Genomic DNA, 25000 nt, shown 5'->3' with positions numbered 1-25000 from the left:
AGCTGTTATTGTTGTCTCCCTCTCTCTAAACCCAACCGGTGGAGGCAGAACCCACCCAGAGCTAGGTTCTGACGGCTGCTCACCCAGAGCTAGGTTCTGACGGCTGCCCACCCAGAGCTAGGTTCTGACGGCTGCCCACCCAGAGCTAGGTTCTGACGGCTGCCCACCCAGAGCTAGGTTCTGACGGCTGCCCACCCAGAGCTAGGTACAAATACCTGTGTGGTACAAATACCACACGACAGTGTGATTTGAGTCTGGCTTATTAGCCAGGCTAGTAGAGTATTGTCTTCACCTGCTCTAGTTCTAAAGTGTCCCGAGACAATTTGTTGTACTTTTGCACTGTAAAAATAAAATGGATTGATGAATTGATTGAATTCATGCGATTTATCAGTTGTCAAAATTCAAACCCTTAAGCCTTTGCCTTATTTCTGATTTATAAGTTATTCTATGAGGGCTATTTTACAGTTCTATTTCCCCAAACACGGTGTCACTGATTGTGGACTGCAGGATGTACCGGTATTTATAGATCCAGGCGTACTGTGTTGAGCTTTGAGAAAATGGGTCGCTATAAAAGTTATTTTATTCACTATTTTACTACTTAGTTTAGTTTTTGACAGTAGTTAGTTGGTCAAGTGACAGAACACAGTAATGGACAGGTGTAAGCGACCATTGAGATGCTTCCTTGTATAATTATTGATTGTAATTACTGTTGCATCTAAATCACCAATTAGTCTTAGATCAAATGTGACCAGATTTGACTGAGAAACCGCCATCGCGCACATTCCAGCTTTTCACCAGAGGAGATTATTATTATATATTTTTCCAAAATGAGTTAATAGCACAGGCAGACATACTAGAGCATGTCTGAAATATGTGTCAGAGCTGAAATCGTAAATATGTAAATATGAAATAAATGCTTAAACATGTAGCTATGTGTAATGTTAGAGACCACAGAAGACATGTAAATATGAAATAAATGCTTAAACATGTAGCTAGGTGTAATGTTAGAGACCACAGAAGACATGTAAATATGAAATAAATGCTTAAACATGTAGCTAGGTGTAATGTTAGAGACCACAGAAGTGAAACTTTCAAGCCTGTTTTCTCAACTCGCTGTTTCTCTGCAAGACATTACTCCAAAACCATATCTCCAAAACTGGTGGGTCAAACTGAACAACCAATATGTCAATTTGAAGCTATGATTCCCTGCTTTCATATGACATGAAAAAAACAAAACAAAAAAAAATCACATTTCAGCCATAACCTCCCTTGTGTTATTCAATGTCCAGATACTGTTCAACAGTCGTGCAAAATGCAAACGCATGCAAGGGAAGGTCTTACACGTGTTGAAGGTGCATCCACAAGGCTACAGTATAATGGTACAGTATATGCCAGTATACAGTAAGGCTACAGTATGCCGTGTGTAGTCTGAGAGTGCTGATGCGTGATTGATAAGACCAGGTCCCAGCAGATAAAGTGCAGGGAGGTGAGGTTTTATCAATTGACGGGACACAGTGTGATTACGGATCAATACCAGGTCAGAGGTCAGACTGGTGAGAGGTGAAAGGACAGCACAGTTTGGGTACAGCAGTCATCGGAGGAGTGGGGAAGGGACTAGGAGTCTGACCATCATAAGGACAGCACAGTTTGGGTACAGCAGTCATCGGAGGAGTGGGGAGGGGACTAGGACTAGGGACTAGGAGGAGGGGAGGGGACTAGGACGTCTGACGGTCATCCAAACACAAGGTGTCACATGCATCTTAGAAATCACAATGAAGTCTGGCAGACTTATGTGTCCCTTGTGGTCCTTGGAGGTGCCCGTGACCTCTCTGGCATGTTCTTTAAGGTTGGAACGAGGGGTCAGGGGTCAGGTTTCTCAGTGCCTTACCTCCGGGGTCATTCTGCTAATGGTGGGCAAGTCATACCCAGCGTCCGTGAAGTTTGTAGCGTAGAGCTGCAGCTGAAAGTCACTCAGCCATTGGACAACAGCCTCTGAGCTCTATAAACGGGAGAGAAGACAAGGGGGCACGCTGTCACCGGCTCTATAGCTCTGGCTCTCATAAAGCCTCATGGCCTTGTGGGGGATTCTTCCAGGGCTAAGAACAAAATCTAACAAACGTTTACATGGGTTTGAGAGAGCACTTCAAACTTTAGCACAGCTGTTCATTATCACATCCCTGGAGGCAGTTTTGGAGAATATGCCAAATGTTGCCAATAATTTGCCGTTCTGTGGTAGAAACCAGGGTTAATCCTTGATTCCTTTGCCGCCAGTCCTGGCTCTGGGTAATCACAGCAAAACGAACAGTACGTAGGTCAATATCTGTCCAATTCTCAGATTGGAGGGGAAGACACTCAGTAGAGAAGAGCTTCTAATCTCCTGTTCGGGAAAGCTCTCCAGTCAGTTAAACACACTGACTAGCTTAATGAAGACACAGTAGAGAAGAGCTTATAATCTCCTGTTAGGGAAAGCTCTCCAGTGAGTTAAACACACTGACTAGCTTAATGAACGATAACTAGACATCACTCAGCAGTGTGAGGTGGCAGCAGAGCATTGCTAGGCAACCTGCCTGCTATAGCTATAGCACCCCAGGGCAGCATCCGTGATATTTTTTTATAAGCAAAGCTAATGAGGAGTTTAATTAGACGATCCGTGAAGCGACATCGGATTAGCTCAGCCTTAATAAACACCTTCATCAACTGGAGCAGAGTGTGAGAATGTTGACGCCGATTTCTGTTGGTGCAACAGAGGATACACACTGATAATGTAGCGTGTAAACACTGACCCATTTTTACACTCTCTCTCAGGCCTAAAATAGCACCCCAGATGCGACCGTGTAGGAGTTATAAAGCGGTAGTATAGCACTGTTACAGCAGCGCTTTCTCTTTCTACCACTGAGCCCTGCATGCTTTTAGTGGACATACTGTAGGGCCCCCAGGGGCCAGGCCTCTGCTCTAGGTCTGCTCCTAGAGCTCACAACGCATTGCAATGAGATTCACGCTGAACTTTTGCCCCCAGAATGGAGACTCTTGGGTTCATCATGTGGTGAAATACGTCTGTCTGTCCTCTTCAGAATCGTTTGATTCCTTCCTTCCCGTGTTTCTCACATTCTTCCTTGCATTATATTGTTCAATTTACCCACTGTTTCTCTCTCTCTGTCTCTCTCTCTGTCTCTCTCTCTGTCTCTCTCTCTCTCTCTCTCTCTCTCTCTCTCTCTCCATCCTTGGGGCGGCTCTCTACCAGAGGAATAGAAGAGGAGGCAGATGGCCACAGGAACCTGGCTAACATGGTTGTAATAGAAATGTACACACACACACACACACACACACACACACACACACACACACACACACACACACACACACACACACACACACACACACACACACACACACACACACACACACACACACACACACACACACACACACACACACACACACACACACACGCACACATAAAACATGCATGCAGTAGGCCCATGACATAACTACCACCTGCTGTTAAAATATGCTCACCGGCACGCTTGAAATTGCTCCAATCGAACAACAACATACAGTGTGCACATGTAGACCTACAACACACACAAACGCACGCACGCACATGCAGTACGTACGCACGGACGCATGCATGCACAAACACACACACACACACACACACACACACACACACACACACACACACACACACACACACACACACACACACACACACACACACACACACACACACACACACACACACACACACACACACACACACTCACACACACACACACACACACACACACACACACACACACACACAGCCTGTTTGTTATTTCAACAAGAGCTATGTTGGTATGACGCACTGTGCAGGCGTACATGTCTCAGTGATCAACATGAAACACTGTGCAGGCGTACAGTACGTACATGTCTCAGTGATCAACATTAAACAGTTTTTCCTGCAAGCAAAACAAGCTGCAAAATATGAGAGAAGAGAATCTGCAAAATGAAGAGGAGTGAATAGATATGGAGAGCAGAGACGACACAGATGAGGACAGGATTATACTCTCTCTCTCTCTCTCTCTCTCTCTCTCTCTCACACACACACACACACACACACACACACACACACACACACACACAGACACAGACACAGACACAGACACAGACACAAACACAGACACAGACACACACACACACACACACACACACACACACACACACACACACACACACACACACACACACACACACACACACACACACACACACAAACACACTCACCGTCTCATGGTTGCATCCGCACGCTCGCAGCACGGACGATGCCAGTTGCGAGACAAAGCGCTGAGGCAACATCTTGGCATGTGTGTGTGTGTGTGTTGAGGTTGTGTGTGTGTGTGTGTGTGTGTGTGTGTGTGTGTGTGTGTGTGTGTGTGTGTGTGTGTGTGTGTGTGTGTGTGTGTTGAGGTTGTGTGTGTTGGTGTGGATCTAAGTAGAGGCGACGGTGGACCTACATGTTGTCTTGAATGATGCGGTGTGTAGTGGTGAAGGCTGCAGGTATCATCTACTGTGTGTGTGTGTGTGTGTGTGTGTGTGTGTGTGTGTGTGTGTGTGTGTGCGTAATGGGAGAGACTGGGTGTCTATGTGTGTGTGTGTGTGAGACAGGGGAATTGAGGCAGAGAGAGGGGAGGGAGAACAGGAGAGAGAGGGAGAGAGAGAGAGAGAGAGAGAGAGAGAGAGAGAGAGAGAGAGAAGGTTGGTTCTGTGGGCAATTGGGGGCTGTCGTTCGTACCTTTGCTTCTCCTTGTTGCCCCTCTCCCTTCCTGGTTGCTGTGGCGTCATAGGGCGGAGCTTCGTGAAGCGGGCAACCCGATTGGCTCGGCGTGCGAGAGGGGGCGGCGGAACCTGTATGGGAAAAAAAAAAACAAGACAGGAATCAACCTTTCACCTCCGTTGATCAAAGCAACTAGTGATTACGGGTCAATATCCCCCCCCCCCCCCCCGATCAAAGTAACGTGTGATTACGGATCAATACCCCCCCCCCCCCCCCAGCCGCCCATTTCTTGTTTTACAAGAATCTGATCAATGCCCCTTTTCAATTGCTTGACGATCGACCAATCAGATATCTGCATTCCCATGGTTACGAAACTGCCTTAAACATCCACATCCATTTTTACAGTCCTTCCTGGCCACTCCCACATCCCCCTGGCCACTCCCACATCATCCCCCTGGCCACTCCCACATCCCCCTGGCCACTCCCACATCCCCCTGGCCACTCCCTCATCCCCCTGGCCACTCCCTCATCCCCCTGGCCACTCCCACATCCCCCTGGCCACTCCCTCATCCCCCTGGCCACTCCCTCATCCCCCTGGCCACTCCCACATCCCCCTGGCCACTCCCACATCCCCCTGGCCACTCCCACATCCCCCTGGCCACTCCCACATCCCCCTGGCCTGGCCATCTGTCTGCTGCTGGGGCAGCCAATATTTGTGGTGTGTGCATGTGTGTGTGTGTGTGTGTGTGTGTGTGTGTGTGTGTATGTACTGTACACTTTGTACAGTACATTGCGTGTGTGTGTGAGTGTGTGTGTGTACACGTGTGTGTGTGTGTGTGTGTGTGTGTGTGTGTGTGTGTGTGTGTGTGTGTGTGTGTGTGTGTGTGTGTACACGTGTGTGTGTGTGTTTGTGCGCGCGTGCCCGCGTGCGTGCATGTGTGCACACTGCGTAAATATCATGAACGATGTGCTAATTTGTCACATGACGAAATGACAGTTTCACACAACATCTCTTCTTCTCTCTTTATTATGTCTGTTTCTTGTTATCTCATCATGCAGGGGTCTTCAATGTATACTGTACATACTGTACATAACAATAGTATCAATAGATAGATAGATACAGTAGTAGTAGATAGTAACTCTGAGGACCCCCTAAGGCAGTGGCTCCTATAGTATAATTGCGAACGCAGTGATTGCGAACGCAATGAGCACTAACTATGAGACCCTGCAGATCATGTCTGTGTGTCTGTCTGTGTGTGTGTCTGTCTGTCCCGCTGTTACACCACCCGCCCGCCACCAGAGGGCACAGCTGTATCACACAAAACACACACACGCACGCACTCACACACACACACACACACACACACACAACTTAACTTAAAAAAACTTAACTTAAAAAAAAAACTTAACTTAAAATGAAAAAGAAAAAACTTAACTTAAAAAAAAACTTTAAAAAAAATTAACTTAAAAATAAAATCTTAAAAAAACACAAAAAAACTTAACTTAAAAAAAAACTTTAAAAACACTTAACTTCAAAAAACTTAACTTAAAAATAAAATCTTAAAAAAACACAAAAAAGAGAACTTTAAAAATAATTTATTCTAATTGTTGTTATTGCCATTTACGAGCTGCGTTCGCTTCCCGCGTTTGTGCGTCTTACTTGTATAGTATAGCATAGTATAGTATTATGTATAGTTTCATTATATAAATATTCCACTGTTACGTTCTTAGCTTACGCATGTTTCATGATAAATGCTTTTTATGTGATGTATTCCCATGCTTTTTTGTTCTTGCTTAATGTAAGTCGCTCTGGATTAAGAGCGTCTGCTAAATGCCTAAATTGTAAATGATAGTTTGGAACCAAATGGATCCTTATAGGTCTGTAACTCTGAGAGTGTACAAATGGAACATTTGTACACTCTCAGAGTTAAATTAACATTGATTTTACAATCTAAATTGGGGGTCCCAGAGATAGAAATGCCATTAAACGGGGGGTCCGTAGACTAATGCATGTCAAACTGGGGGTCCTTGAAATTTAACGGGTTGAGAATCTAATGGGGGTCCGCGGGATGATTAGTGTCAATTTGGGGGTCCTCGGCATGAAAACGTTTGGGAACCACATGCCCTAAGACTCTATTGAAGATCTAGGCTCTATCACGTTTTCTTTATCTAAATAGTTATTTCACGAAATATTTAATCTTCACGACACAAACCATTCTCTGTTCTTTCTCTGTCTCTTTTCCTTTTTCATGACCTTTTACATGCAATAAGTAAACACTATAGTAATAGTGGCAATTGTAGTAGCATTAGTAGCAGAAGTAGTAGCGAGTATAGTAGTGTCAGTATAGGTAGTACAGCTGTCAAAGTAACAGTATCAGTACTCGAGTAATAAAACGTCTGGGTTTCCGAGGCGATAGTATTGGAGTAGTATTAGTGCAGCAGTATTAGTAGTATTAGTATTAGTAGTATTAGTGCAGCAGTATTAGTAGTATTAGTATTAGTAGTATTAGTATTAGTACTATTAGTGCAGCAGTATTAGTAGTATTAGTATTAGTAGTATTAGTATTAGTACTATTAGTGCAGCAGTATTAGTAGTATTAGTAGTATTAGTAGTATTAGTATTAGTAGTATTAGTGCAGCAGTATTAGTAGTATTAGTGCAGCAGTATTAGTAGTATTAGTGCAGCAGTATTAGTAGTATTAGTATTAGTAGTATTAGTGCAGCAGTATTAGTAGTATTAGTAGTAGTAGTATTAGTGCAGCAGTATTAGTAGTATTAGTATTAGTAGTATTAGTGCAGCAGTATTAGTAGTATTAGTATTAGTAGTATTAGTGCAGCAGTATTAGTAGTATTAGTGCAGCAGTATTAGTAGTATTAGTATTAGTAGTATTAGTGCAGCAGTATTAGTAGTATTAGTATTAGTAGTATTAGTGCAGCAGTATTAGTGCAGCAGTATTAGTAGTATTAGTATTAGTAGTATTAGTGCAGCAGTATTAGTAGTATTAGTATTAGTAGTATTAGTGCAGCAGTATTAGTATTAGTAGTATTAGTGCAGCAGTATTAGTAGTATTAGTATTAGTAGTATTAGTGCAGCAGTATTCGTAGTATTAGTATTAGTAGTATTAGTGCAGCAGTATTAGTAGTATTAGTATTAGTAGTATTAGTGCAGCAGTATTAGTAGTATTAGTATTAGTAGTATTAGTAGTATTAGTGCAGCAGTTGTACCTGTAGTTTGTTCCAGAGACTTGGACTGCTCCAGCAGGTGTTCCTTGGCTTTGGCTGACTGGGACAGTACCGTGGCCAAGAGCTAAACAACACACACACACACACACACACACACACACACACACACACGCACGCACGCACACGCACACGCACGCACGCACACATGCACGCACGGACGCACGAACAAAAATGTCATCAGCGTAAGAACTGCACACAAAATACAATAATGTGTGCCTGTATGTCTGTGAGTATATACTAAATTCCACTCTGCTGTGCACTTCCTTCACGTCGCTCCCCTGTAACCTCGTCACAGACACCTCCACATTTAAACATCTTAAATGAAGGACCTATAGAGTATCATAGAAGAGTGAAAATATGGTTTTGGCCTGGGCGGCTGGCGTGGGCACCTGTACTGTGGTCTGGGCACCTACTGTAGGCTGCTAATGGTGCCTGACACCTACTGTAGGCTGCTAATGGCACCTGACACCTACTGTAGGCTGCTAATGGCGCCTGACACCTACTGTAGGCTGCTAATGGCGCCTGACACCTACTGTAGGCTGCTAATGGCACCTGACACCTACTGTAGGCTGCTAATGGCACCTGACACATACTGTAGGCTGCTAATGGCACCTGACACATACTGTAGGCTGCTAATGGCGCCTGACACCTACTGTAGACTGCTAATGGCACCTGACACACTGTAGGCTGCTAATGGCACCTGACACACTGTAGGCTGCTAATGGCACCTGACACCGACTGTAGGCTGCTAATGGCGCCTACTGTAGGCTGCTAATGGCGCCTGACACCTACTGTAGGCTGCTAATGGCACCTGACACCTACTGTAGGCTGCTAATGGCACCTGACACCTACTGTAGGCTGCTAATGGCGCCTGACACCTACTGTAGGCTGCTAATGGCACCTGACACCTACTGTAGGCTGCTAATGGCACCTGACACATACTGTAGGCTGCTAATGGCACCTGACACATACTGTAGGCTGCTAATGGCACCTGACACATACTGTAGGCTGCTAATGGCGCCTGACACCTACTGTAGGCTGCTAATGGCACCTGACACACTGTAGGCTGCTAATGGCACCTGACACCGACTGTAGGCTGCTAATGGCGCCTACTGTAGGCTGCTAATGGTGCCTGACACCTACTGTAGGCTGCTAATGGCACCTGACACCTACTGTAGGCTGCTAATGGCACCTGACACATACTGTAGGCTGCTAATGGTGCCTGACACCTACTGTAGGCTGCTAATGGCGCCTACTGTAGGCTGCTAATGGCGCCTGACACCTACTGTAGGCTGCTAATGGCACCTGACACCTACTGTAGGCTGCTAATGGCGCCTACTGTAGGCTGCTAATGTCGCCTACTGTAGGCTGCTAATGGCGCCTGACACCTACTGTAGGCTGCTAATGGCGCCTGACACCTACTGTAGGCTGCTAATGGGTAATGGCGCCTGACAGCGTGTCAGAGTCAGAATCAACTTTATTGTCACATCACGGTTTGGGTGAAATTAGTTTTTTTGGCATAGTTCCCAACTTCCTCATTATTCCAAGAAAGAAAATAAAGGGAAGAAGGGGGAGAGGGGGCAAAGAGATTAAGGTAGGAAAAAAGTTGTACAAAAAAGGGTCTTCCCAAAAAGAGTTTAAGTTAAAAACTTGTCCACAAATAAAGGGCTTCTCCACGTTAGATGTGTCGTAGGCTCGACCCCCGATCCCGACAACCATCGGTGCGTGTCACTCTCCATCTCCATTTCCTATCAGTCTGCTGTTTCTATCAATAAAAGCAGAAAAAAGCCCCAAAACTATCTTAAAAAAACATTATTTGGGCATATAAAGCTTTCGGCCCAACAGCAAACAGGATAAAAAGTGTCTCGAGCTTCAGAACTAAACCTTGTGGGAAATGTGGGCAACGTTCTGGCAGCTGTTTTGCAGATTCGGCAGAGAAGTACCATAATATGGTATACCTAAATATTATTTCAACAAACAAGGAAGCACCTGTGTGTGTAAGGAAAGGAAAGGTACTATGTTTACCCAGGGTAACTGGACTAAGGAAAGGAAAGGTACTATGTTTACCCAGGGTAACTGGACTAAGGAAAGGAAAGGTACTATGTTTACCCAGGGTAACTGGACTAAGCTCAAGAACTTGTTTACAGCCAGTACAGGCCCTGCTCATAGAACATTTCATGGTAGGGGTTCAATGCCTTGCTCAAAGGGCACTTCAGCGGTGGTCATTTTAACGTGCCGGTCCGGGGATACGAACTATAGCGACCTTCCGATATCAAGACCGCTCCGCAAACCGTTCGGCCACCGCTGCCTCACTGTGTGTGTGTGTGTGTGTGTGTGTGTGTGTGTTGTGTGTGTGTGTGTGTACCTTCACGCCCTCTGCCTGTGCGTGGAGGATGTGTGCAGCGCTGCCAGCACTCTGACCGCTGCCTGATGACCTCACACTGGTCACGCTGCCAGAACTACCCAGACTGCTGCGGTCACCACCTGTTACACAAACACACGCACGCACACACACACACACACACACACACACACACACACACACACACGCACACACACACACACACACACACACACACACACACACACACACACACACACACACACACACACACACACACACACACACACACACACACACACACACGTCCATGCACACATTCAATTATGCACACAGACATACAGCACATTCAGACATGCCCACCAACAGAGAGATGGATGCATTCACCACACACACACACACACACACACACACACACACACACACACACACACACACACACACACACACACACACACACACACACACACACACACACACACACACACACACACACACACACACACACACACACACACACACACACACACAGACACACAGTGAGTGGCTTAGCTGATATCCAGGTGCATGTGGTTGTCCAGGTCGATATGACTCTCCATCGAAATGCACTGGGGGGGGGGGGGGGGGGGCATCACAGTGTTGTGAGATACAGCGTTGGGTTGTATGGAAAGACAGGAATGGACCGTAGGATGGACTGGTGGTGGACGGTGGTATGACAGACTGACTGACTGACGGAGTGATAGACAGTAGAGGAAACAGGACGCAACTCTTTTTTTTCTCGATTCACACAAACGCACGCGCACGCACACACACACACACACACACACACACACACACACACACACACACACACACACACACACACACACACACACACACACACACACACACACACGTTCATGCTGACGCACATTAACTGAAGACCCATGTGGATGACTGTGTAGTTCTACATACAAGGCCAGCATAATAATAATAATAATAATAATACAACTGGGCTTATAGCTGGATCTATATAAAGGATGGAGGGATGACACCAAACTGCTCAGAGACAAGAGTCAAAGCCAAACAGTATCTGAGATCCTTCAAATGAACAACAGACCCAGTGACTAGTATGGAAATTGATGTCGCGCTACACCAGGGATGGGCAACTTTGACGATGTTGGAGAGGGCCACTATATTTCCACACTCACTCCCTAGGGCCATATATTACTGTCGTAGCAAAATTAGCCGATCTACAAGCTCAAAACGCGTCGCGTTTTTGCTATATATTTTGCTATATTCAAATTGGAATCCTGAAAATTTACATTTTTATGTAATGTTCAAATGCCTTTAATTATATGTGTGTTGAGCATTGAGCTACTAATTTAGACTGAAGTAATTAAAGCAGGTCATGTTTGCATGTTGTGGAATTGTAAACAGCTGAAACCAATATTATATCAGTATTCTGATGTGAACCTGAGGGCCACATTAAGTGAAGGTGGGGGCCGCATGTGGCCCCCGGGCCGCCAGTTGCCCACCCCTACGCTACACGCTTGGAATCCCTTGCAAAATACCAAGAGGGGGCTTGGACTGTAACTATAGATTACTTGGACTGTTACTATAGATTTTAGACACTTGAGACTCTTTCGTCCACAGGGGTGGACAAGACGAAACCTGATCCCACATACATCGATCCACCGTGACTGCAGCCTTTTGGGGTTTTTTTTTAAACGGACGTCAGATACTATTTAACCTCTGCTTGGAATCTGGGAGGGTCTTAGGGTTATATAGGGGACGAGCAGTGGTGGAAAGTAACTAATTACATTTACTTAAGTATACTGCCATTAAGTACAATTTTGAGGAACTATTTCAAAAGTATTTCAAAATGTCAGTACTTTTACTTCAACTCCACTACATTTTTTAGAGTGCAAATATTGTACTTTTACTCCACTATGATTATTTGAAATCTTTAGTGACTAAAGCTACCTTGCAGATTTTGATTATAATTACAAAACATACATTGACCCATGTTGGGCGGGAACCCCTTTTGGTGTTGTATAAGCATTATGTTATACTTTAGCTATTGAAAAATAGCAGATCTATAAGCTCGTACTGCGGCACTCTATTCTTTCAGAGCCAACGTTTTTAACTCAAATCTTTGCTTCTGAGGGGTCCCTGGAACAACATATTTTCAGATGGGGGGTCCCTGGAACAACATATTTTCAGATGGGGGGTCCCTGGAACAACATATTTTCAGATGGGGGGGTCCCTGGAACAACATATTTTCAGATGGGGGGGTCCCTGGAACAACATATTTTCAGATGGGGGTCCCTGGAACAACATATTTTCAGATGGGGGGTCCCTGGAACAACATATTTTCAGATGGGGGTCCCTGGAACAACATATTTTCAGATGGGGGGTCCCTGGAACAACATGTTTTCAGATGGGGGTCCCTGGAACAACATATTTTCAGATGGGGGGGTCCCTGGAACAACATATTTTCAGATGGGGGTCGGCGGTCAATTACAGTACATATAAGCTTGGGGGTCCTTGATATGAAAATGTTTGAGAACCACTGACACAGAAACAACTGACACAGAAACGTGGGTTTTTCTGAAAACTGTCTGGTACTCTGCACTGGTACCTTAAGTCACATTTCGATGCCAATTATTTTGTACTCAAGTACTTTTTGAATTCCAGACGTTTTACTCGTAACGGAGTATAGTTCTCCATTGCAGTATTGATACTTTTACTTAAGTAAAAAACAAATGAGTACTTTTTCCACCACTGTTTGTTTTTTTGAACGGACGTCAGATACTATTTAAGCTCTGCTTGGAACTGAAAGGGTCATAGGGGTCATAGGTCATAGGGGGAGGAGGAGGACGAGGGGCGCTGAGGGCTCTGCGCGGCCACGGCTTTGATTACCTGCCACGGGCTTACGGAGCACCCAGATCTCCTCGTTGGAGCCGCCGTGCGGCCCACCGGGCCCGCGGGACGGGGTGGGGGAACCCTGAGGACTGGCCTCTGTACCGCGACAACCTTCAACACAGAACACCAGCGTTAGCTAGCTGCTAACCAGCCCACCCCTTACACTAGCATGGCCTCTGTACCGCGACAACCTTCAACACAGAACACCAGCGTTAGCTAGCTGCTAACCAGCCCACCCCTTACACTAGCATGGCCTACCACCATCATTCCAGAGGTACCTTTCGCCTGAAAGGTTTTGAAGGGTACCTGTAGAAGACAGCCTGGAACTGACCCACAGAATGGGACTGTAGTTCGGCCTAAACATATTTTGAATTAATCTTAGTTAATCTTTATTTTAACAGGGAATGTTTCTATCTTCACTAGTTTTACCTCTAGGCTCTATTATGGCTGCCCTCATGTTTACATTTTTGTATTGTTTTTAGTGGTGTGATGTTTCTTCTTTTTATGCATTTGCCTAATGTAGCACATTGAGATTATGTGGAATGTAAAGTGCATTATAAATTAATATATTAGGCCTATTAACCAATAATCCTATAGGCTAAGGTTGTCAGTAACCTTTGCAAACTATCTCAAGACTGTCCGTGTACTGTGCGATGAATCACTTCTTATTGTATATTTGTTTTAAACACAATTTATTTTGTTGTTGTTTGTAAGCTTTGCTAAAAGCACAATGTCAACGCTTTGCTAAAAGCCTTGACATTAAGCCTTAAATAACATGGTTGTAAATAAGGTGACAATGCTATGGTGAGGCTTTATGGTACTATTTTTAGTAACAGAATATTTCATATTTTTGTCTACAATGTTAATGAGGCACTAAGTACAATAATTTCACTGGCTGGAAGGTTGGTTACATAAAGAAACCTTGACCCTTGAGCTACCAACCAAAACAAGTTATTATAGGCTAATACAATAAATACTAATCTATATCAAAAACTGTCTGACACCACGTATTACATCACGTGTCTCCACTACATCGCTAGGAAAAGCATTTTGGCTTTATGTAGGCCTATTCCTTCATTTCAGTTTATTTTGGCTTTATGTAGGCCTATTCCTTCATTTCAGTTTATTTCAGAAATCTAAATTACGGTTAGCCTTGACTTAACAGCATACATTTATTTTCTTACTTTATGTTTCTACAATGTAATATTTCTGTAGCTTACTACAGAAATACTTTCTAAAATAATTCATGAAACGTTTATTTTAGATAAAAATGTTGTCACCATAAAACATTGTTTTCTATTATTGTTTTACTGACTCTCATACTTAGTACTTATACTATTTTCAATATTTGTGCCATACTGTAACAGCCCTATTTTTCTTCTATAGGAATTAAAGATGGAGTGCCACAATCTTTGTATTTTTCCAGTTTTTCATGTGTCTATGAGGTGACAGTACTTCATTAGACACCCTGGAGTCTACTGTATGTGTCTATGAGGTGACAGTACTTCATTAGACACCCTGGAGTCTACTACATGCGTCTATGAGGTGACAGTACTTCATTAGACACCCTGGAGTCTACTGTATGTGTCTATGAGGTGACAGTACTTCATTAGACACCCTGGAGTCTACTGTATGTGTCTATGAGGTGACAGTACTTCATTAGACACCCTGGAGTCTACTGTATGTGTCTATGAGGTGACAGTACTTCATTAGACACCCTGGAGTCTACTGTATGTGTCTATAAGGTGACAGTACTTCATTAGACACCCTGGAGTCTACTGTATGTGTCTATGAGGTGACAGTACTTCATTAGACACCCTGGAGTCTACTGTATGTGTCTATGAGGTGACAGTACTTCATTAGACACCCTGGAGTCTACTGTATGTGTCTATGAGGTGACAGTACTTCATTAGACACCCTGGAGTCTACTGTATGTGTCTATGAGGTGACAGTACTTCATTAGACACCCTGGAGTCTACTGTATGTGTCTATGAGGTGACAGTACTTCATTAGACACCCTGGAGTCTACTGTATGTGTCTATGAGGTGACAGTACTTCATTAGACACCCTGGAGTCTACTGTATGTGTCTATGAGGTGACAGTACTTCATTAGACACCCTGGAGTCTACTGTATGTGTCTATGAGGTGACAGTACTTCATTAGACACCCTGGAGTCTACTGTATGTGTCTATGAGGTGACAGTACTTCATTAGACACCCTGGAGTCTACTGTATGTGTCTATGAGGTGACAGTACTTCATTAGACACCCTGGAGTCTACTGTATGTGTCTATGAGGTGACAGTACTTCATTAGACACCCTGGAGTCTACTGTATGTGTCTATGAGGTGACAGTACTTCATTAGACACCCTGGAGTCTACTGTATGTGTCTATGAGGTGACAGTACTTCATTAGACACCCTGGAGTCGTTTTTATGTGCAATGGTGTATTAACTTTGTATTTAGGGTTTCTTCCTGGAGGTTGAACCCTTGACAGTCAAACGGGCCAATGAAATAAACAGTAATATAGTGACATCACATTATCATCCCCTCCCCTAACCCCTCCCCCTTTATCATACAACTACAGCTGTGGGCGTGGCTTAAGTTCAGGTGGATCACCACCCATCACCACCCACCAGGCAATACTTAATGAACTGGTGGGGGTGTCCACATAAAAACGACATTTTAACAAATACTGTACACTTTTTTGAAAAAACGTCTTCCTCCTTATATAACAATAAGACCTGACGATCATTTTATAGGGTGGAAAATGGCACTCCATCTTTAAAGAAGTGCCCCGATCAAACATCGATCCAGCAAATTGTCTTTCTTCAGCACGTTCTATAATTAAAGTACACGGAACAGTCACATTGTCACTCAAAACACGTGTCGCTCAAACGACTGGATGACAGATTGTCCCTTTAACGCCTTCTGGCAAAATGAACAGTAAATTGGACAGAACTGGGAATTGAAAGTAAACGACGCTGTGTTGCAGCAGAGGACTCGTTGTGAATGAAGCATACGCCTAAACAGGGCCGGATTAACACCTCTGAGGGCCCCTGGGCACGTGCCCAAAGTGCCAATAAAAATAAATGGAAATGTGAGTACCTTGTCCCCCGCTTGTTTAAAGGTATATTCAGTGATTTCACTTAATTCAAATATCACTTATTTTTTTGTTTTGTTGTGATAATCCTCTCTACTATAGAGTGTGCTGACCATATAAGGAGTTCCTCCCTGTCCCCATTTAACCCCTGGGGGTCAAAAAACCGTAGGTTTCGTTTTTGGCTCTCTATCCTGATTGGATGAAAGGCTTAGGTCCCAGCCAGAGACGAAACCTAAGGTTTTTTGAGTGAAATCACTGAATATACCTTTAATTTTTGGATGTGCTACCTTTTTTGGAATTTTTTAATTCCCATTTTTTGATGTACACTTGATTTGGGTTTGGCACTCCACTGAAAGCCATTGCTGATGCGCAACCTCTTTTTCTCATTAAGAAGCTACAGTGTTCTGTTAATCTGCTGTCATAATAAGACACAGGACGTTACAACGACTTCAGGGCGCTGCTCATTTGCTCCTACATTAATTTATCAATCCCAAAACGCTACTATTACAAAGTGATGAAGAGTGTGCTGGTCTGGGCTGAGGGATGAAGGGCAGAGAAGGGGATTAATAACTATCTGGGTTTTTATATTTAGGCTGCAAACACGTCTCTCTCTCTCTCTCTCCCTCCCTCTATCTCTCTCTATCTTTCTCTTTCCCTCCCTCTATCTCTCTCTATCTCTCTCTATCTTTCTCTCTCCCTCCCTCTATCTCTCCCGCTCTCTCTCCCTCTCTCAAACACAAACACAAACACACACGCACAAGCGCACGCACACACGCACACACACACACACACACACACACACACACACACACACACACACACACACACACACACGCACGCACGCACGCACGCACGCATGCACACACACACGCACACACACACGCACACACACCCATACAAATACACAGGCACGCGCACACACAGAGAAAAAAAGACAGCATATATATATATATAATACATAGATATATGAATACATTTATATACCCATAGTACATAAATAGATTAATAACATGTATATCTGTGTATATACACATATGCCATAATGCACATACACATACATATATAATACATCCGTCAATGTGTCATTATATATGCGATATTCTTGTCATAATGGGATTGCTATAGTGCATGTGGAGAGCATGTTTGTTGGACACAAACCATTATAACCGTCTTATTGAAGGGGCTATGCATGGTTTAGATATGAACCATTATAACCATCTTATTGAAGGGGCTATGCATGGTTTAGATATGACCATTATAACCGTCTTATTGAAGGGGCTATGCATGGTTTAGATATAAACCATTATAACCATCTTATTGAAGGGGCTATGCATGGTTTAGATATGACCATTATAACCATCTTATTGAAGGGGCTATGCATGGTTTAGATATAAACCATTATAACCATCTTATTGAAGGGGCTATGCATGGTTTAGCTATGAACCATTATAACCATCTTATTGAAGGGGCTATGCATGGTTTAGATATAAAGGATCATTTAAAAGAGATACAGACGGACAGGTCATGACAGAGAATAGAGAGTGAGTCAGTCTGTTCCTCTGTCTGGAGTATGAAGGTCACTCCAATTAAAAGGCCCAAAATGGAGAACCTTGATATGTTGTGCCATAGAATGAGAGTGAGTGAGTGAGTGAGTGAGTGAGTGACTGAGTGAGTGAGTGAGTGAGTAAAGGCCTATTCATAGTCTGGATTTTCGGTGGTAAGGTGACCACCGCTCCGGTGGTGAGCTGACCACCGGAGCTGAAATAACATTGAGCGGTGGTGAGTAAAAACAGAGAGAAGGGTTGGAGCGGTGGCGGTGCATGTGAAAGCAACCTGTAAAACACCCGGTATCACCCACAGCCGGTGAACAGCCTTACCGGCAGGACAACACAATAGACAGTTTCTAACGCTAATGCCCAATATATATAGGCTAGCTCTATGCACGGCAGCCATGTTGGAACCTCTATGCACGGCAGCCATGTTGGAACCCTAATGCCCAATATGGTCTCTATGCACGGCAGCCATGTTGGAACCTCTATGCACGGCAGCCATGTTGGAACCCTGATGCCCAATATAGGCTCTATGCACGGCAGCCATGTTGGAACCCTAATGCCCAATATGGGCTCTATGCATGGCAGCCATGTTGGAACCCTAATGCCCAATATGGGCTCTATGCATGGCAGCCATGTTGGAACCCTAATGCCCAATATAGGCTCTATGCACGGCAGCCATGTTGGAACCCTAATGCCCAATATGGGCTCTATGCATGGCAGCCATGTTGGAACCCTAATGCCCAATATAGGCTCTATGCACGGCAGCCATGTTGGAACCCTAATGCCCAATATAGGCTCTATGCACGGCAGCCATGTTGGAACCTCTATGCACAGCAGCCATGTTGGAACCCTAATGCCCAATATGGGCTCTATGCACGGCAGCCATGTTGGAACCTCTATGCACGGCAGCCATGTTGGAACCCTAATGCCCAATATGGGCTCTATGCACGGCAGCCATGTTGGAACCCTGATGCCCAATATAGGCTCTAAGCACGGCAGCCATGTTGAAACCCTAATGCCCAATATGGGCTCTATGCACGGCAGCCATGGTGGAACCCTAATGCCCAATATGGGCTCTATGCACGGCAGCCATGGTGGAACCCTGATGCCCAATATGGGCTCTATGCACGGCAGCCATGTTGAAACCCTAATGCCCAATATGGGCTCTATGCACGGCAGCCATGTTGAAACCCTAATGCCCAATATGGGCTCTATGCACGGCAGCCATGTTGGAACCCTGATGCCCAATATGGGCTCTATGCACGGCAGCCATGTTGGAACCTCTATGCACGGCAGCCATGTTGGAACCTCTATGCACGGCAGCCATGTTGGAACCTCTATGCACGGCAGCCATGTTGGAACCTCTATGCACGGCAGCCATGTTGGAACCTCTATATGCACGGCAGCCATGTTGGAAAGAAATGGGGCCTCTTCCTTTCCTTACTTCCTTCACAGGTCTTAACAAGGATACTAAATGCGGCTCTGTTCCATTTAGTGTAGCATAGTGGTTCTCAAAGACCCCCATAAGTCTGACAGAGGGTACAAATGGAACCAAATGGAACCAAATGGAACCAAAAATGGGCACTTACGGGACCTCACACTGGTCACACTGCCCCCACTGAACACCCTCAAGAAACCATACACAGGCAGGCGTTGAACCGGCTCCGTTCTTTTGTCCAAAAAGTTGGTTCGGAACTGTAACCAAAACATGCTTCTTCTTGCCCTGAAATGGGAACCCCAGTGGAACCCCAGTGGAACCACAGTGTCACTATATTTTTTTCAATATATTTTTTATCCCACGATTTTGTAAGCCATTTTTTTGTGACTTGAACTCATGCTTCCTTCATGCCTGAGTGTCCAAGTTTCTCCTTTACACCTGACAGGGGGGAGTTTCCCTGGTTGGACGTAGCGTGTGGAAGGAACACGTTATTCCAACCAGTTCCTTTCCCCTCCATCAGGCGCCCCAGCTGGCCAGGGGGAGGCAGTTTTAGAGACCAGGATTACTGCATGTTTTTGTGAGGGTACCTACCCTAGGGGACACGGGGAGAACATGTGAGGGTACCTACCCTAGGGGACACGGGGAGAACATGTGAGGGTACCTACCCTAGGGGACACGGGGAGAACATGTGAGGGTACCTACCCTAGGGGACACGGGGAGAACATGCAAACTCCACACAGAAAGGCCCTTTTGCCAACCCCGCCTTCGGGTATGGGCACTGATGACGCGGAGGAGGAAACACGCCACCGTGCCCCCTTAGCATAGTGTCACTATATTCAGGTTGGAAGACGCAGCAGCAGATGTCATATAAACCGTCATAAAAAAATAAAGAACGGAACCAGTTCTAGAACCAATGAGGGTACCTGAACAACACTTTGTGAACCACTGGTGAGTTTCCAGTGAGCCAAAATATACACAATATGATCACTCTCTGTTTGACCCGAATGGAACACTGACACAGCAGTAAAGGAAGATGGACCATTTCTGTCCAACATGGCTGCTGTACATATCTTATACTTAATTGCGTGCCATATCGATATCGCACACTGAAAATAGCTGATCTACATACTCACAATTGTACAAGTGATGTGTTATTTTAACCATGAGAGCGTACATGAGGAAATGGCAAACAGTTATGACTATGACAATATACAGTATAGTCATTCATGACCACACTCTGAAGAACACACTCAGGAAGGAGACATACACTCATAACTTATTCGGGAGAAATAAGGTCACATTTTGTTGGATTGCTTTTCTGAAACAATGAGTTATTAATGGTTATTATGTAGAGTTAATAATAGTTATTATGTAGAGTTCCCCTGTTTTCTCGTAGAACAAAGCACATCTTGCAAAAACATGACCGAGCAACCAAAAAACATTCAATTACTCTTCTTGCCGAGCCTTTGGAAATGTAGGTCTTATTCACAAAAAAGTAGCAGATTTGGGACACTTTGCTCAACACAGTCGATGCACGATTTGCGGCCTCGCACTCATACATCCATGTGCTCGTGTGCACTGCACACACACACACACACACGCGCATGCACGCCACGCACGCGTGCACACATGCAGGCGCACACACATGCACGCACACACACACACACACACACACACACACACACACACACACAGTTCACAACGTTCAATCTCTAGCGTGAGGTGGATAAAGGTGGATACATGTGAAAACAGACGGTGCTCAGAGTTGACAACGACACTGGAGACAGGAACACTTCAGAAATTGAATGCTCACACACGCACGCACACACACATGCACGCACACGCGCACACACACACAATGTGCAAATGAGAGATTGATGCATGTGGTCCATGTGTGTGCCTGCGTACTGTATGTACAGTATGCATGTGAGTGTGAGTGAGGACTGAGTTGTCCTAGTGACCCCTAGGGGCCGGAGGAGAGAACGGACACTAATAACAACAAAAAGGAGAGGAAAAAACAAACAGGGGTAAAAAATAACCCCAAATAAGACTCCCAAATAATAAAATAAAAAAAACTCAAGCAAACACTATTGGTCTATTTATAGTCCAACAGAATAACATAGTTGAACTCCCCTCTAAAGAGTCTATGAGTTAAATTAACATTAACCCAACACCTACAATGTATAAAAGTTATATTAGTAGTCAATATGTACACGATTTATACCTTTGTGCATTCTGTACCGTGTGAGTCTAACTTACTTTAGGTCTAGATTTATACCTTTGTGCATTCTGTACCGTGTGAGTCTAACTTACTTTAGCTCTAGATTTATACCTTTGTGCATTCTGTACCGTGTGTCTAACTTACTTTAGGTCTAGATTTATACCTTTGTGCATTCTGTTCTGTGAGTCTAACTTACTTTAGGTCTAGATTTATACCTTTGTGCATTCTGTTCTGTGTGAGTCTAACTTACTTTAGGTCTAGATTTATACCTTTGTGCATTCTGTTCTGTGAGTCTAACTTACTTTAGGACTAGATTTATACCTTTGTGCATTCTGTTCTGTGAGTCTAACTTACTTTAGGACTAGATTTATACCTTTGTGCATTCTGTTCTGTGTGAGTCTAACTTACTTTAGGTCTAGATTTATACCTTTGTGCATTCTGTTCTGTGAGTCTAACTTACTTTAGGACTAGATTTATACCTTTGTGCATTCTGTTCTGTGAGTCTAACTTACTTTAGGACTAGATTTATACCTTTGTGCATTCTGTTCTGTGAGTCTAACTTACTTTAGGTCTAGATTTATACCTTTGTGCATTCTGTTCTGTGAGTCTAACTTACTTTAGGTCTAGATTTATACCTTTGTGCATTCTGTTCTGTGAGTCTAACTTACTTTAGGTCTAGATTTATACCTTTGTGCATTCTGTTCTGTGTGAGTCTAACTTACTTTAGGTCTAGATTTATACCTTTGTGCATTCTGTTCTGTGTGAGTCTAACTTACTTTAGGTCTAGATTTATACCTTTGTGCATTCTGTTCTGTGTGAGTCTAACTTACTTTAGGTCTAGATTTATACCTTTGTGCATTCTGTTCTGTGAGTCTAACTTACTTTAGGTCTAGATTTATACCTTTGTGCATTCTGTTCTGTGAGTCTAACTTACTTTAGGTCTAGATTTATACCTTTGTGCATTCTGTTCTGTGAGTCTAACTTACTTTAGGTCTAGATTTATACCTTTGTGCATTCTGTTCTGTGTGAGTCTAACTTACTTTAGGTCTAGATTTATACCTTTGTGCATTCTGTTCTGTGAGTCTAACTTACTTTAGGTCTAGATTTATACCTTTGTGCATTCTGTTCTGTGAGTCTAACTTACTTTAGGTCTAGATTTATACCTTTGTGCATTCTGTTCTGTGTGAGTCTAACTTACTTTAGCTCTAGATTTATACCTTTGTGCATTCTGTTCTGTGAGTCTAACTTACTTTAGGTCTAGATTTATACCTTTGTGCATTCTGTTCTGTGTGAGTCTAACTTACTTTAGGTCTAGATTTACCTTTGTGCATTCTGTTCTGTGTGAGTCTAACTTACTTTAGGTCTAGATTTACCTTTGTGCATTCTGTTCTGTGTGAGTCTAACTTACTTTAGCTCTAGATTTATACCTTTGTGCATTCTGTTCTGTGTGAGTCTAACTTACTTTAGGTCTAGATTTATACCTTTGTGCATTCTGTTCTGTGTGAGTCTAACTTACTTTAGCTCTAGATTTATACCTTTGTGCATTCTGTTCTGTGAGTCTAACTTACTTTAGCTCTAGATTTATACCTTTGTGCATTCTGTTCTGTGAGTCTAACTTACTTTAGGTCTAGATTTACCTTTGTGCATTCTGTTCTGTGAGTCTAACTTACTTTAGGTCTAGATTTATACCTTTGTGCATTCTGTTCTGTGTGAGTCTAACTTACTTTAGCTCTAGATTTATACCTTTGTGCATTCTGTTCTGTGAGTCTAACTTACTTTAGGTCTAGATTTATACCTTTGTGCATTCTGTTCTGTGTGAGTCTAACTTACTTTAGCTCTAGATTTATACCTTTGTGCATTCTGTTCTGTGAGTCTAACTTACTTTAGGTCTAGATTTATACCTTTGTGCATTCTGTTCTGTGAGTCTAACTTACTTTAGGACTAGATTTATACCTTTGTGCATTCTGTTCTGTGTGAGTCTAACTTACTTTAGGTCTAGATTTATACCTTTGTGCATTCTGTTCTGTGTGAGTCTAACTTACTTTAGGTCTAGATTTATACCTTTGTGCATTCTGTTCTGTGAGTCTAACTTACTTTAGGTCTAGATTTATACCTTTGTGCATTCTGTTCTGTGTGAGTCTAACTTACTTTAGCTCTAGATTTATACCTTTGTGCATTCTGTTCTGTGAGTCTAACTTACTTTAGGTCTAGATTTATACCTTTGTGCATTCTGTACCGTGTGAGTCTAAGTTACTTTAGCTCTAGATTTATACCTTTGTGCATTCTGTTCTGTGAGTCTAACTTACTTTAGGTCTAGATTTATACCTTTGTGCATTCTGTTCTGTGTGAGTCTAACTTACTTTAGGTCTAGATTTACCTTTGTGCATTCTGTTCTGTGAGTCTAACTTACTTTAGGTCTAGATTTATACCTTTGTGCATTCTGTTCTGTGAGTCTAACTTACTTTAGGTCTAGATTTATACCTTTGTGCATTCTGTTCTGTGAGTCTAACTTACTTTAGGTCTAGATTTACCTTTGTGCATTCTGTTCTGTGTGAGTCTAACTTACTTTAGGTCTAGATTTACCTTTGTGCATTCTGTTCTGTGTGAGTCTAACTTACTTTAGGTCTAGATTTACCTTTGTGCATTCTGTTCTGTGTGAGTCTAACTTACTTTAGGTCTAGATTTACCTTTGTGCATTCTGTTCTGTGTGAGTCTAACTTACTTTAGGTCTAGATTTATACCTTTGTGCATTCTGTTCTGTGAGTCTAACTTACTTTAGGTCTAGATTTATACCTTTGTGCATTCTGTTCTGTGAGTCTAACTTACTTTAGGTCTAGATTTATACCTTTGTGCATTCTGTTCTGTGTGAGTCTAACTTACTTTAGGTCTAGATTTACCTTTGTGCATTCTGTTCTGTGTGAGTCTAACTTACTTTAGGTCTAGATTTATACCTTTGTGCATTCTGTTCTGTGAGTCTAACTTACTTTAGGTCTAGATTTATACCTTTGTGCATTCTGTTCTGTGTGAGTCTAACTTACTTTAGGTCTAGGTAAAGTGTGGCTCCAGCTCCCGAAGTCCCTGACACTGTATCTATCCTTTTGGCAATTTGAAGTGATTGATCCAATGCAGGGAATTAATCATTATCCCATTCTGAACGGGAACCCATTTTGGTGTTAGCATCATGTTATGCTTTAGCTATTTTTTTTTAATCGAAGAATGACTGACATTTTTTTAATCTGATCTCAGGTCAGAGTGGGTTAATCAGACCAGTGTGTGTCCAGTGGAAACCTCGTATGAATCTGATCTCAGGTCAGAATCATTAATCTATTAGGAGCAGTGGTCAGCCATGGAGCAGTGTCTGGGGACCATCCCCCGCTCCAAGGCCATTGGGTTTGCTCACTAACATGCATGCCACTAACAAACTGCAAGACTGTTAGGCGA

At 43.5% G+C, this 25000-nt stretch overlaps 1 protein-coding gene across 1 annotated transcript in view; it reads right to left on the bottom strand.

Moving 5' to 3' along the window:
* Positions 1 to 25000, bottom strand: part of caskin1 (CASK interacting protein 1) — a 74261-nt gene that overhangs the window by 17723 nt on the left and 31538 nt on the right. The window contains exons 10-13 of the mRNA XM_083780848.1: positions 13245 to 13358; positions 10365 to 10483; positions 7982 to 8063; positions 4775 to 4887 (exon numbers count right to left, since the gene is read on the bottom strand). Coding sequence (XP_083636974.1) covers positions 4775 to 4887; positions 7982 to 8063; positions 10365 to 10483; positions 13245 to 13358 — 428 coding nt within the window. The remainder of the gene's footprint in view (positions 1 to 4774; positions 4888 to 7981; positions 8064 to 10364; positions 10484 to 13244; positions 13359 to 25000) is intronic.

Source organism: Protomyctophum parallelum (genome assembly GCF_964188405.1).
Source record: "Protomyctophum parallelum genome assembly, chromosome: 13".
NCBI classification, from domain to species: Eukaryota; Metazoa; Chordata; class Actinopteri; order Myctophiformes; family Myctophidae; genus Protomyctophum; species Protomyctophum parallelum.
This window is presented reverse-complemented; position numbering and strand designations above follow the sequence as displayed.